The 14278-nt window shown below is 64.6% G+C and overlaps 1 protein-coding gene across 5 annotated transcripts in view; it reads right to left on the reverse strand.

Moving 5' to 3' along the window:
- EVL (Enah/Vasp-like) overlaps positions 1-14278 on the reverse strand; it is a 98967-nt gene continuing 84689 nt past the window's right edge. For all 5 annotated transcript variants that reach the window (XM_054692439.1, XM_037503916.2, XM_054692432.1 and 2 more), the window contains 10 exons: positions 13877-13932; positions 12392-12621; positions 11672-11793; positions 9719-9779; positions 6910-6973; positions 5527-5593; positions 5377-5439; positions 2441-2507; positions 2040-2097; positions 1-433 (listed from right to left, as the gene is read on the reverse strand). In XM_054692439.1, coding sequence (XP_054548414.1) covers positions 396-433; positions 2040-2097; positions 2441-2507; positions 5377-5439; positions 5527-5593; positions 6910-6973; positions 9719-9779; positions 11672-11793; positions 12392-12621; positions 13877-13932 — 826 coding nt within the window. In that variant the 3' untranslated portion in view covers positions 1-395. The remainder of the gene's footprint in view (positions 434-2039; positions 2098-2440; positions 2508-5376; positions 5440-5526; positions 5594-6909; positions 6974-9718; positions 9780-11671; positions 11794-12391; positions 12622-13876; positions 13933-14278) is intronic.

Here is a 14278-nt window from a genome sequence, read left to right on the forward strand (position 1 = left end):
GCGAGCAAGAGGCGAGCCGGGCGTGGACAGTGACCGTTTATTACCACGTGGACACAGACACCGGGCGGACGGCCGTCCCCGCCGACGCCGGCACTGGCAGCCGGGCGCCGGCAGCGCCACCTAGGAGAGAACCTGGACACCATCTACTGGAGCGTGACTTGGGGTGTCTTCTCTAGAAACCGAAAGAAATGTACACTTAAATAAGCAAATATAAAATTCAAAAAAAGGCGAGGAGACCTGGTGTTTTGTGTCAGGTAGAATCTAAAAAAATTCCAGGAATTGAACTTTTTTCCTCATGTTAACATTTTCTCACAGGTGAAGACTTTAAGCGAAGCGCGTCCCAGCCTCCTGCGCGGGCGGCGGGGCTCCTGGCCGTGCTGCTGGGGCCGCCGGCTCTAGGAGGTGCTGATCCCACTCAGCTCCTGCCGGATGGCTGCGGACAGATGAGGAGGCTCAGCCGCGCCCCGGCGTCCCCGCCCCAATGGGGCGCCCCCGCGTCCCGTCCCCAGAGCCCCTGGGGGTTTCGCGGCCCTGCGCGTGCTGGGGTGATGACAGCCCATGGGGCCCCCTCACTGTTTCCCAAGCACAGGTTGGGGGCGCCGGGCCTCAGAGCTGGGAGGGGCCCATGGGCACCGGGCACCCCGGACAGGTGGGCGTCCTGGGTGGCTCGTAGGATGAGGGACCTCTCTGACAGAGGGCAGAGGCCACCCCCACCAGGGTGGGAAGCCCCTGCTTCCAGGAGGGGGTTCCTCCCACCTGAGTCTCTCCCCCTCCAGGCAAGGCCTCTCTGGCTCTTTGCTCCAGCTTCCGCCTGTCCCCATCCAAGTTTGGGCCTTTCCCCAGAGTCCAAGGCCGCAAGCAAGAGCCAAGGGCTGGGCGACGCCAGGTTACAAGAGGGATGGTCCCCGCAGCTGCAGTGCCCTGCCAGGTGCCAGGAGGTCCACTGGGGTGGCACCAGGCAGATGGAGCCTCCTCTGCCCCCCCTCCAGCCTGCTCCCCTTCAGGCAGGCTGGCCCCCCACCAGCTCTCGCCCTGGGGCCACCGGGCAGCCCCTGGGGCACCCAGCCATAAAGGGAATTAACGGCTGGCCTCTGTCTCCCGGCTGGCCTCTGTCTCCCCGTGGCTCCCTGTTCTCCACTCATTAACTCCTTATCTGCCCCGCCAGGCCTGCAGGGGGACCAACAAACAGGAACTGAGCGCCTGGCCCGGACAAGGCGGGGTGTGGCGGTCACCCAGCTGGGCAGGGCTCCGGGTCTGCAGGGCCACGGGCTGGCTCCCACCCAGTCCTCTCCTCTGGCTCCAAGTCCAGGCAGCCTCTGCCTTCAGCACCACCCCATTTAGTTCTGGGGATCCCCTCTTGCCAGGTCATCTGAAGCCCTGGGGGCCAGGCCCCCAGCAGGTGTGGGACCTCTGTGGTCGGGGGAAGGAGGCGGGGCCGCAGGCTGCCCCGGCCACGCCCCCCGGCCCAACTGTTCTCGCCTGGCTCCAGATCTGAGCCTGCCAGATCAAAGGTTCGTGAGAACCAGGAGAGGATGTGATTCACGGGCCACGGCCCAGCGGCTCTTCCGGGGCCAGAGCCGCGGGGTCAGGCAGGCTTAGGTTCTCCTAAGTCCCTGGAAGTCCTCAGTTGTTTGTATAACCCCAAACCCAGTGACTGGAGGTGGCAGAACCAGTGAAATGCCCCGAAGCCAACAGGTTAAGCAGAGCCCAGATCTTTCCAGCTGTTTGGGTGGGTCTGAGCTGGGGATGCAGCTCAGATGCCATCAATCCCCTCCCCATGGCAGCTGCGGCCAACCGGGAGAAGGTCCTGGGACTGTGGTGGGCCTCAGTGAGGTGCCAGCCTCAGAGAGGTGCTGGTGGAGCCTCCCCCTCATTCAACGAGAGGTGGCTGACGAGGCGCGTGGGCGCCAAGAGGAAGGAGGAGATCTCCTGGTAGCACACAGCGCCTCCCAGGGCTCGGCTTCCTGGCAACCTCCTGCTCTAGGGGCACAGCCGGATGACGGGCAGCCCCGAGTTGGGGCGCAGCCCCTGGCACTCACCGTCGATGATCTCCTCCTTCACCTTGTGGAGCTCCCGGACCACTTCTTCCAGGATCTCCTGTTGGGAGCAGAGCAGAGGCGCGGGCAGCAGGGACAGGAGTGTGGCCTTGGGGGGGGGAGGCGGCATGGCCCCAGGGGCACCCAGGCCTCCCACCAGAGCCACCACCCTGGCCCTTCCAGTGCTGGGGGTGGGAGGGTGTGTGGGTGGAGCCACCGAAGGGGAAGCTGGGGGCTGGTGTCCTGAGGGCTGGTGCGCTCCCTGTGCTGCTAGGAAGGCCCGGGCCAGGTTACGTGGGCACCCCTTCCTCCACTGCAGGCTCCCCCAGCCTGCAGCCTCGGGGCCACGCCTGCCAGCCCAGCCGCAGCCTCTGGATCTGTCACGCTGCTCAGGACACACTCACCTGTTTCATCCTGTCCAGATCGAAGGCGTCCAGGGCCACGTCGTTCACACTCCCTGCTGGCTTCATCCTGGGGAAAGGAGGGCGGCAGGGAGTGGTCAGGCCGGTGGGGCCAGGCAGGCGTCCTCTCACCAGGGTGCCGAGCTGGGAAGCCGGGGCTCGGGACCCACACTGCCTTTCCTGTCGAGAGCTAATGCTTCCTGCTCTGACCTCGGGTCCCCCTTCAGTCACGCGAAAAGGAGCTAGTGCCCAGTCTCCCTCCCAGGAAGGCCTTGTGGGTGGACACTGACCATATTCCCAGCCCAAGAGCCAGGACTTGGGGTCCAAAACCCCCTGCTTTCTTGTTTGCAAGGAACCCAGATGCTATATCCCCTGTTAAGAAAACCGTAGGGGCCATGGCGTGGGGGTGCGTGGGCTCGGCTAGTGTGGGGAGACTGGTGAAGATGGCAGAGTGGCACAGCAAGCACTTGTCCTAAGGGCACCAGCTCCCGACACACCGTGTCGCCAGGCTGCTGGCCGGCGCTGGTGGCTGGTGGCGACTTCTCAATAAACAGCCTGGGATGTGATCTGCTCTTTTGAGGCAAAGGTTTTGGTTTTGTGTGCTGTACTTTAGAGAACTAGGGTGAGCTGGCTTACTCTGTGCCATCTCCAGCACATCAGCCTCCGGGACATGTTGCCCAAGGGCCATCTACCCGTTTAAGGCAGGATCCCCACTGGAGGGCGCCGGGCCTGTTCCTCTGGGCCTGTGCGGAGGGAGGGCTGCAGGGGTGGGGTGTGGTGCTGGACACCCATGGGGTGGTAGTGACGCTGGGTCAGTGCGCCGCGACGTCTGTGACACCAAGGGCCGGGACTCCGGGGTGGAGGACAGGTCTGGGGCCAGATGTGGGGGGCGGGGGGCGGTGGTCAATGGGCCCAACAACTCAGGGCAGCTCTTCCCCAGGACGCCCCACACCGGGGTTCCCACTCGAAGGAAGTGGACCATCCACAGGGGATGGGTAAAGCTGGGGGGTCCACACCTGGCCAAGCTACTTGGCCGTGTGCATGGAGGACATGCCGCCCGCCGTGCCGGCTGTGGGCTGGGATGAGCCCGAGGTCCATGCGTGGAGGGAGACAAGACTCGTGGAACCGAAGGAAAACCCAGTCACAGAAACAGAGTGGAGGGGGGTTGGGTGGGGGAGGTCAAAGGGCTCAGGCCTCCAGTTAGCGGGAGGGTAAGGTCTGGACTGGCTGCCCGGCTGCGGACTGGAGCTGACAAAACCGCTTCGGATGCTGGAAAGTAGTTTTAAGAGAGCGGATCTTGGGGCCCCACCGCACATCCAAAAAAGGGGGCCTGGTGAGGTGCGGAGGTGCTAACTAATCTAATGAGGTCACTGTTTGTCATACAGATGCACGCGTGCGCGTGGCCGCCGTGCGCCTCAGGCCCGCAGCTCCCGTTGTAGGTTCAGTGTTTTAGCGAAGGTGAAAGGAGCCCCCGGGCGCTGAACAAAGAAAGCTGCGGTCGCGCAGGGCACACATGCGGATTAAGGAAAAGAAAAAGGAAACGTCCCGCGCCCTTCCTGGTAGAGCTTGAGAACGGAGCCAAGTGTGGAACTGAAACGGTTAAATTGTTTCGGGCCCCGGGGTGGCAGGCTCAGCCTGAGCCCCAGCATCGCAGGGTCTGGTCCCTGTTCCGGCAGCACCTGTCCCGGTCACCTGGGCGGACCGCCCTCCTGTCTGGGCCCCGTCTCCTGTCTGCACAGTTCACTGTTCTGGCTGGGGGCAAGGCATGCGGCTAGGGGCCGCGCTCGGCCCTGGGGGTATCAGTCCCGGGGCAGTGCCCCATGAGGCACCTGCCACGCAGCCAGGCCCAGGCTCCAGTGGGAGCTGCCCGGCCATGGCTCCCAGCCCGAGTGTGGGGCTGCTCTGAGGGGCCCCTGGTGCTCACAGCGCCCCGACTAGGCCTGCACGTGCAGAAAGCCAGGCCGGACCATGCCAGCTCCGCTGAACTCGCCTTCTGCACGGGGCCCGTGTCCTGTTCCTTCAGCTTGCCAGCGGGTGGTGGGTGCAGAGCCACGAGCTGGCCCCACGACCCCCACCTGCAAGCTCCTGCTCAGCCAGGCCAACTTGAAAGCCAGCCGGCTCCGGGCTGTCCAGCAGGTGGCCCCCGGCCTGCTCCGTGCGCCTCAGGCGTGGCTCTTCTCACAGAGCAACAATACTGAGCTGGTGGGGATGTACAGGACCCTGCCTGGAGGGACCCGCTAACCACAGGCCCAAGACGCCTCATGTCCCCGTTCACCCACACCTGTCCTGGCATCCTGGCCCCTGCCAGCCAGAGCTCCCAGCTTGTCACCTCTGCTCTCACCCGCCACCTGCTCGGGATAAGGTTGTTTCTCTTCAGTGTGAGGCAGGCAGTGGCGATTCCTTGGCACCAGTTCTAAAGTCCTGCAGACCTGGGCTCTGGGCCTCTGCTTTCTGGGCAACCTGCTTTAAATATTCTATCCTGTGACTGCTCCAGCTTTGGGTTGGGAAACACGGTCACACCCCGGCGTGTCTGTGCGGTCTGTGGGAGGAGTGGGGGCAGGTGCCAGGCCAGCCAAGGGAAGTGGCATGGCCAACAGGCACTTATGGTGTCCACAGCTGTCCACACATCTGCCCCACAAGGGAGGGGTCAGCCAACCTCTTGAACAGGCAGAGTGGGTGAAGGCTGAGGGGTCACCTGCTTGCTTGGGGTTCCTGGGGCCAAGCGCAGAGCCTGGGTCTCAGCTGCACCCCCTGCCGGCCTCCAAGCCTTAGTCCTCCCTCTGTACACCCCCCACGACCCCCAGCCCCACCTCCCAGGTCCGGAAGGAGAAGACATCACCCTTCCCCAGAGCCAGCTGTTAGATGACAGGACACGACACGGGGCAGGTGTTAGTCACGGCGGGGACAGAGGAGGCCCACAGGCCAGGGTTGTTCGGTACCTAGAATGAGGCTGCGACTGAAGGGGGCTCTTAGCTTCGGGGCTCTTGGCCACAGACGGGGTTCTAGGGCAATGGAATGAAACAGACATGTGAATCGGAGCGGGTGCTGCCTTGGCCCGCAGGATGGTACCAGCTCCCCGGGCAGCTCACCTGGACAGTAATGAGGACACCGGCTTCTCCACCGAGTTGCTCCGCTCCCAGGGCTTCCGGCCGGCCTCTGTCAAGTCACCACGTGGATGCAGACTCAGAGCCCAGAGGACTGACTCAGTGCCACCCCAGACCCGAGACACCCCTGGTGGGCAGCCCTCAGTGGCTGGGCCGGCCGTCGGAGGGTCAGCCTGGGCAGAGGGGCAGCCCAGGGGCTTGTGCCCGTCCTGTGGCCCAGGCAGCCCTTGCAGCTTGGAGGTGGCACTGCTGTCACCAGCCCCTCCAGCTCCCAGCCCCTGCTCCAGACACAGGCCCTCCCCCCACCGACCGCGTCGGTCTGGATCAGTGGCTTGAGTCCTCTCACCATGTTGGGTAACCTCTTGGGTCTGCATTTGCTTTCAGGGGCTGGGCCCCTGTGGCCCCAAGGGCACTCGCTGCCCACTAGCCCCTTGATCTCCCCCTGACCCTCCACTGCCCGCTCCCATTCTGGCCTCAAGGGCTGGTACAGCTTTCCTTTCTTAGTGGCTTTAAATCCAGAGTGTGGCTGGACTGAACCTCATCCGCTGACTCTGCGGGGTGAACAGAGAGGCAGGAGCTGAGCCCATACGGGGTCACCCAGAGGCTCTGAGCGGGTCTTCTAAAGGCAGGCCCTGTCCCTGCCCCCACCCCCGTCCCTGTCCAAGGGGCCCAGGCAGCAGGCACATGGCCCTGAACCATACTGAGCTCCAACTTCCTCAGCTGGGAAAACACTTCAGTCACCCTTTCTCCCCAAACCCACGGCGGCCCTGGAGGAGAGGACAGTCACCCAGTGAGGCAGACAGGCCAGAGAGCACGGCGCAGGTGGTGCGGGGGCGGGGCACGCCTGGGAGGCCCTGGCAGCTGGCAGAGGATGGGGCGACCTAATTTCCCCTGCCTCCCCTCGCCTTGCTCGTGAGCACAGGCAAACACGTGTTTGCTAAGTGACTGAGTGACCAACCCCAGCGTCTCCTTTCCACTGGGCAGCCTCAGGTGCTCTTCTAGTCACATCTCAAGCCCCAGGGTGGGGGAAGGGAGGACTGGCTTCTGGAGCAAGGCAGGGTGACTGACCACAGGGGGCATTTCCCAGGGAGGCTGAAGCCACATCATGCTCAAGTCACACTCTGGAGCTCTGGCCCTGGAGGCTGTAGGGGGCTCCTGCGCTGGTGTGGGAAGAGGATCGCATGGGTGGTCTGGCTCCCGGGTCAGTGGGCCATGTAGGGCAGCACAGGGCCTGGCCCTGGGCTTGGAGTGGAGGCGCCTTCAGGAGGCTGCACACGCTCGGGAGCAGCCGCTTCTGCAGTGGTGGCACCTCGCCGCCACCGCCCTGCCCCTGCCCTCGCTGGAGCCTGGCCTGCTCCGGGCGCTCACCTGAGGGGTTGGGAGGCTGGCTGGCTGCGCGGCTCCCCGGGCATGGAGAGGTGCTCGGCTCTTCCTGAAACGGACAAGAGAGGCGTGAGTGGGTGGAGGGGCAGCCCTGGGACCAGGCCACCCAGAAGAGCTCTTCTGGCGGACACGCCTTGCTTTCCCGATCGGTAAAATAGTGAATGTTATAAACAGATCCCAAGTCAGGGCCATGGACAGTGGGGGGTGAGGCCTCGGGGGGCGGGGGCTCTGCCAGGCAGGACCACTGCCCTCAGGCCCCAACGCCCCACCCTGCCCCACCTACCTCCTGGATGACTTCTCTTGACCATGGCACAAGGGGCCTGACGCTGGGGTGTCCACTGACCCCTCTGTAGCCCAGAGGACCCACCTGAGGGAGCCCTCTCTCCAAGCCTGGAGCGGGCCTTGCTGTACGAGTGGGCTGGCTGCTTGGCCGGGCCCTGAGGGGGCCAAAGCTGCCACGGCCCGCCTACATGACTGGGTGTGGAGGACCCCCATGGGGTCCCCCTTCCACGGTGAGAAGGCAGGGCTGAGGATTTGCTTTGAGGTTCTCTCTCCAGCCACCACAAGTCCATTGATGCTGCCGGCGGATAAGCTCCAGGACCTCGCTTAGTCCTCACCACCCCTGGTGGGGAAGTTGCCTGGCAGCTTGCAGGAGGCAGGTGCAAGGCAGTGTCCGGCCCTGCCAGCCCCCTCGCCCCAGCACCTCTCACCCCACCTGTGGGCATACACCCTTCTCCAGCTGGCCCACCTTCCAAGCCCCCCGCGCTCTGCTAGGTCCCTGCCTGCACAATCCAGCAGCTTCTACAGCTCAGGGCAGACGCCACCTCTTGGGGGGCACTAGGCAGGTGTGGCCTCTCGGAGCCCCTGGCACACCTACTTACGCCTTCCTCACTCTGTCTGCTGTGCCCTCTCAAGGACACACCCCATCCATCTCTGCCCCTCTGCAGGCACAGGGCGAGGTCCCAGAGCCAGCAAATGCACCTCAGCCCTGCCCACAGAGCACAGAGAGGTGGCCAGTGCCTCAGCCGCAATGGCGCTGACATCTTCTGCTCTCTGCTCCCACCTGGCCCACTTGGGCCGGGGCTCTCGCACCCCTGCAATACCGCCAGGGCCGGGCTCCACGCTCCCAGCAGGAGGTGCCTGAGAGCCATAGCTGGGTCAGGGCTGCTGACCACTTGATCCCACACCAAGAGCCAAAATGGCACCTACCAGGCCCCCCCAATATCTGTGGGATGCGTGAATGAATCTGGGACTCTGGCCAGAACACAAGAATGTGCTGGGTGTGGGTGGCCCCCTCGGGCTGCTGCATTGGGGAGCAGCTCTCAGCTTGTGCTGGGCCATGTCCTCAAGGCAGCTCTGTGAGCACCTCAGGAGCGATTAGTAGAAAGGCTCCCCTGGTGCACGGAAGCCTGCACCCCTGCCCGCACCTCGCACCTTGACGGGGGTTTCCTTGGGTGATGTACTTGGCCAACCTGGCCCTGGCTGTCGGACTGCACTGGGGCTCTGTCCTCCTTTTAAAGAGCCCTGTTTGGCCCCCAGGAGTTAACCCCAGCCTGTGCGCAGGGCACCCAGAGGCCACTGAGAACTACAAAGTGGAAAAGCCCTGGTGTGTCCCGTGCCCACGTGGCACTTGCCCGGGTGAGCAGAGCCTCCCGGCTCCCAACCTGGTGGGACCACAGCCAGAGCTAGCAGTGACAGGTGGACTGTCCAAAAGGACAGAAGAAGCGGGGGTCGCGGGCGAGAGGCCATCTTGCAGTGAAGGCGTCAAGGATGTGTCTCTTCTGCAAGTTCTGAGACAGAGACATTCTGACTGGGGTGGGGGTGCAGGCGGGCGTGAGGCCTCTGTTACCTGCGCTGCCCCCGGGGCTCTCTGCGGTGCAGAGGCTGGAGGGGTTCCTGGGTGACCACACCCTGTGAGGGCTGCCGAGCACCGGCCAGCGCATGTGACTAAGCAGAGTAGGAACTGAGGGCTGAAAGCGGGGCCGCCCAACCTGGAGGTGGGGACCCTCTCTTGCAGGAAGCAGCGTGCAGCGCTGCGGGCTGAGAGGGAGCTGGCAGGCTGAGGGGGCTGAGTGCAGGGGGGCCAGAGGAAGGGAAGGTCGGCTGGCCGGGCCAGACCAGGTCTGCCGACGGGCGCTGAGCACGCTGGGGCTGGACCTGCGTCTACCGAGCCTCAACCCGTATGCTTCATGGGCAGGTCTGAACGTAGCTGTCACAGCGTCTTGTGGGAAAAACTGATGCCGAGGAAACTGGCACCTAAGTGGGGCAGCAGCTCGGAGTCCAGCCAGGGACCGAGTCCTGGTCACCCCGCCATAGCTTGCCTGGGCACCTGCCGATGGGCGGCCAGGGAGCCTCTGAAAACAGGAGTCACTGGGAAAGCACGACGGCTGCCGTCCAGGAGTCCTTTCCTGCCGCAGCGCCCGCTCGCACCTCTCCTCCCGGGGCCTGTCCCTGCAGGCCCTCTGCGCCCCTCACTCTAGGTTGCCCTCAGGGTGCTCCTGGGCTACCCGGCCCCTCTGCCTCTCAGCTGACCCCCGGGACCTGTAAGTTCCAAACACACGGGGCCTTTGGACACTGGGGGGCATGGGCCTGGTGCCGGGGCATGGGGACAGAGGGAAGCCACCCTGTGCCCTTCTGCCCTGGCTAGGCCTCCGGTAAGGTCCCTGGTGAAGCCCCTACCACTTCCAAGTCCATGCCAGGTGTGCCTTAGCACCCCGAGGTCTGGCCAGGGCCCAAGAGCCGGGGCACGCGCGGGTGGGGCGGGTGCCCTGGAGGGGAGGGTGGGTGTGCTCACCGTTTGGCTTTCGTCTTCCTTTTTGTCAGCCGGCTTGTCTGTTTGGGAGGCTGCTTTTCTCCTAAGGAGGAAGGGGACAGGACCCAGCTCCTGAGGTTTCCATGCTGACCCAGACAGCGCCTCTGGATGGACATAGCCTGGTCCCCGGGGCCCTGACCCATATTATGTGCAGGAGGCAGCCTGTCCAAGCGCCCACTGGGCGTGACACTGCTAGGCTGGGTGCCCAGGCCTGCCCTCACCTCATGACCCTGGATATGAAACCAGCTGGCGCAGAAAGGGTACCCCGAGGACATTCTTCCTCTGTCCACAGCACTGAGGAGGAGTGAGTGGGTTTGCCCTCATTTCGGGTGCCTGGTGCCACATGTTCTCCCAGACTCAAGGCCTGGCCACGCGGGACATGGGGAGGTGCCCCTGGGCAGTGTCACAAGACAGGCGGCGGGAGCCAAGGGGCCCCACGGCCTGAAGCCCTCCCCACCTTGCACTCAGTCCCCAGCCGCCCTGCCCGCCCTGGGACACCCTGCAGGGCCTGGCAAACTGTGAGCAGCAGAGACTTCCAGGGCTGGCCCGATGCCCGGCTCCCTTCTCATGGCCCGGCACCGGCACCGGCTCCCTTCTCATGGCCCAGGACTCACCAGTCTTGTCAGTGGTCTCGCCTCTATCTGGCTGCCCCCCAAATCTGCACATGGGAACCCTTCACATCCCCCAAAACATGCCTTCAGGAGCTTCACTTTAGGGGCCACAGAGCACCCGGCTCTCAGAACTGGGTCAGCGGACACCGGGTGGCACCACCGCCTCCAGGCCGGGCTCCTGCATTGTCCGCGCCTCCGACGGGCAGCTGTCCTGAGCCTGGGCTCAGCCTCCAACAGGGCCATTTGCCCTGCACTCGCTCCACGGCCATCACTGCACCCTCACGCCAAGAGTGAGGATGCCTCCCGCCCCTGGCCGCTCCTCACTGCCCTGCGGCCCCTCTGCCTGGGGACTCTGGCTCTGCCCAGAGCCTGGGCTCGGTTTTTCAGACCAGTGGCTGCTCGGGTGGGGGAGAGTCGAGCAAAATGTTGGTGCAAATTCTACGCCTCACAGCTCAGTAGCATCCTCTTTCGAGTCCCCTGGGAGAGGCCTGGCTGCAGGGAGGAGGCGGGAGCCTGTGAGTCCCAAGGGCCTTCTCCAGTCAACCCTGCCGCCTGGCACCTGGGGCTCAGCCCCACGGAGCTGTGCCGATTCTGCCTGTTCCCTGTGGGGTCCCAACACCCCCGCCAGTGTGAGGGTGTCTCCCTGCCTCCTGGCCTTTTCCCTGTTCTGGGAACTTGCTCTCCACTGGGTCTACACTGAGGCCCAGTGCTGTTGTCCACACATGGGTTGGACCTGGGCAAACTGCATTTTCTTTTCCAAAAATGTCTTCTATCCTCACACAAGGCCAGCTGTTGGGTTCAAATTAAAGTCAAGGTTGGTCTCCCTGGTGGAGGGTGGCACTGCTCGGTCTCCCACCCCCTCAGGTTTCAGGTGGGAGTGACGCAGCAACAGGCGTGGAAGGGGAGTGGGACCAGGCTCAGGTCTTGACCCTGACCTGACCCGGATGGAAGTGTCCTTCCATCTCTCAGGGCACCAGCCACTCTGTAAGTCCTTCCTGCACCCCCCGCGGTAGCCCCTTCTCACGCAGTCAGGGGGTGGGCTCTGGGACCACAGGATTTGTGCTGGCACTTCAGAGCGGGAACACCCTTTCCCTCTGGGCTGACCTCTGAAATGACCCCCGGCTTCTCTGCCCTGCACGGGGCTGGCCCATGATGCCTCGACAGGCAGAGGATGGGGCGCGTGAGGGCCCCTCTGGGCTAGGCCCTCTGTGAAGGGGGGCTTGACCAACACTTGCCCTGAGGGGCTGGGGACCTGGAGGCCAGGCCAGGGCTGTCCCCTGGTGGCTTCCGGACCTGTCGCAGGGGGTGGGGCCTCAACACCCACCTCTTGGCCAGCAGTTTGTTCATTTCTTCCATGAGGCCGCCTCCCCCGCCCCCACTGCTGGCCCGGTTGGCGTCGGACTTGGAGGTCCCGCTGGGACTGGAGCCTCCAGACGCATCTTCTGGCTGAGGGAAGGAGGCAGGGTTTTAGAGTTCGGGGTCTGCTGTCGGCGGCACCCGAGAGGCTGAAGGGGCCGTGCATGCACGTGTGTGTGCGTGTGCGCGTTGTGTGCGGGTGCACACGTGATCCCGATAATGGCAGTGCTGGAGGGGTCTGGGGGTCTAGTCCAACCTCCCGACCCCACCAATGACAAAGCCAGAGGCCTACAGGGAGTGGGACTGGCCGCCAAGGCTGTGGGACTTGGTGGGGAGGAGGCAGCTCTGCCCCGGGGTGCTGAGAACCACAGCCTCATGCAGCTGGTCCCGCAGCCAAGCCCCCAGCTCCTCCCGTGAACGAGGTGGCAAAGAAAGAGCCACAGGTGGCCGGTGTCTGCACTGAGAGCTCACTGAGCTGGTCAAGCAACAGGCCTTGGGCTGCTCTCCGGACAGGGCTGTTGCCTTGCCCACGAGTGAGGTCAGTGTGAGGCTCCGACTCTCTCCACCCAGCACTGCCCGCCTATGTCCTTCTGACGATGGCAGAGGTGGGCGAGGGCCTTCCTCGGCACCTGCAGTCAGGGGTGGCCTGAGCCCGCCGCTGCCCAGGCCACCAGCCCGAAACTCTTACCCGTTGGACGCGTCTCAGCTTGGCCCCAGCCAGGGCGGCGGCCAGGCCCGACACGGAGCTCTCGTCGTGGCTGCTGCCCTGGGCCCCTCCGGCCGGCAGTGGGGGTGGGGGAGGAGGGGTGGCCCCCGTGGGTGGAGGCGGGACAGGGGGTGGGGGCGGGGGTGGAGGCCCGCTACAGGAGAGGGGGGCGCTGGCTGTAGATGAGGGGTGGCCCGGCGGGAGGATGGGTCCTGTAACAACAAGGGCCACTGTCAGTCCCATAAGTCCCTGGGCAGAGGGCGAGGGCAGCTCAGGTCGCGGTTCTGGGAAGACCCCACAGTAAGTGCGTGGCCCTGCTCGGTCGCTCCTCTGCTGCCCCCTGGCACTCTGGGCCTGCTGGATAGTCCTTGAACCCGCTTTCTTGGCTCCGATCCTGGCCTCCAGCAGGAGGAAGCTCTCGCTGGCACAGATCGCACGCTTTGTCTGCCCTGTCTCTTCTGAGCGCCCTGCACCCCCCACCCCCAGGCATCTACAGATGCTGGCCCCCCGAGATGCAAGTGTGGCTGACCGGCCTCTGGGGCCTGAGGTGGGCAGCTCAGGTGGCAGGGCTGACCAGGACGTGTGTCAGGAGCCGTCCCTGGTGCCCCTTCCAACCACCTTCCTCCAGCACCGATGGAGCCCCCATGATGCCTGGCGCTGAGTCCAGTGTGGGGCAAAGGAGCACAGATGCTCTGGTCACGGGCTCAGGGCTGAGCGGGAAGCAGCCCCCAGACACCCAGGGGACGCACAGCTGTGGCTGCAGCCAGCCTGGCATGAGGGCCACTCCTCCGGGAAGTGAGTGGGGGCAGGGCAGGAGGGCAGGGGCTCTTTGTGGAGACGGGGAGGGCCTGAGAGGCCAGGAGGGCAATGCAGGGCGCCTGCGTCAGAGCCTCATTGGAAATGCAGAGCAGACCAGAGCCAGCTGCGGTCCATGCTCTCACCTATAGAACAGGACACTACTCACCTGCCTTCTTTGCAGGGCGTTTGGGAGGAAGACAAAGCTCTTCCTCGGCTGTAAAGCCTTGTTCTTACTCATGCACATGGCGGCTTCTCTCCCCTGCAGTGGGCTGGGCTCAGGGCCAGCTCTGCCACACCTCCTCCGGGATCCTCTTTGACGGGACCAGACCCCGTGGGCCTTTCTACCTGGTGCTCTGATGGGCCACACAGTGTGTGCTCTGGGATGACCTGCTTCGTCCTCCGTGGTCTCCCCACCGGGACACTGAGCTCCCTGGGGAGGTTCCGCTGTCTCCCAGCCCCGAGGGCAGGGCCTTGCCTCTGCGTATGCTGAGGGACTGGGGGCAGGGGCTGGCCCCAGCCGAGCTTCCCACTCTGCTCTGTCCTCTTCTCCCCTACTCTCACCTGCCATGGCCGTCCCGCTGAGAGGAGCCGGTCACCCAGCAGTGTTGTCAGGGGGCTTGCCATGCCCCCCGAGTGCAGCTGTGGGCCCCTGCCCCGGAGGGCACTCACCTGTGGCTGAGGTCCTTCTCTCGAGAGACTCCTGGCGCTGCTGCTCCATCACTTGTCTGCAAAAGCAACAAGAGCAGGGCTGGTCTGATGGAACAAGGGCACCTGTGTCCTGGCTCGGAGTTGGGTTTCACCCTCGCCCCGAGCGCACACGGTGTGCCCTGGGCTGCAAGCTCCTGCGTCCTGCCCTGGGCGCGCTGCCCCACTCAGCGGAGGTGGGGCACCAGACGGGGAGTACTGGCAGCCCTCTGGGCCTGGGTAGCCCTGCACAGGGAGCCCCTCAGGAAGGTTCAGTGACCATGGCCAGGTGACCAAGCCTTCCTGAGGCTGGACGGGCTCACCTGCTCAGGGCCTATGGCCCCAGGATCACCTGTACTCTGCCCCTAGCTTGTTCCCTGAACAACG

This window comes from Talpa occidentalis, unplaced genomic scaffold (genome assembly GCF_014898055.3).
Source record: "Talpa occidentalis isolate TD23 unplaced genomic scaffold, MPIMG_talOcc4v2.1 talOcc4.11, whole genome shotgun sequence".
Classification (NCBI taxonomy): Eukaryota; Metazoa; Chordata; class Mammalia; order Eulipotyphla; family Talpidae; genus Talpa; species Talpa occidentalis.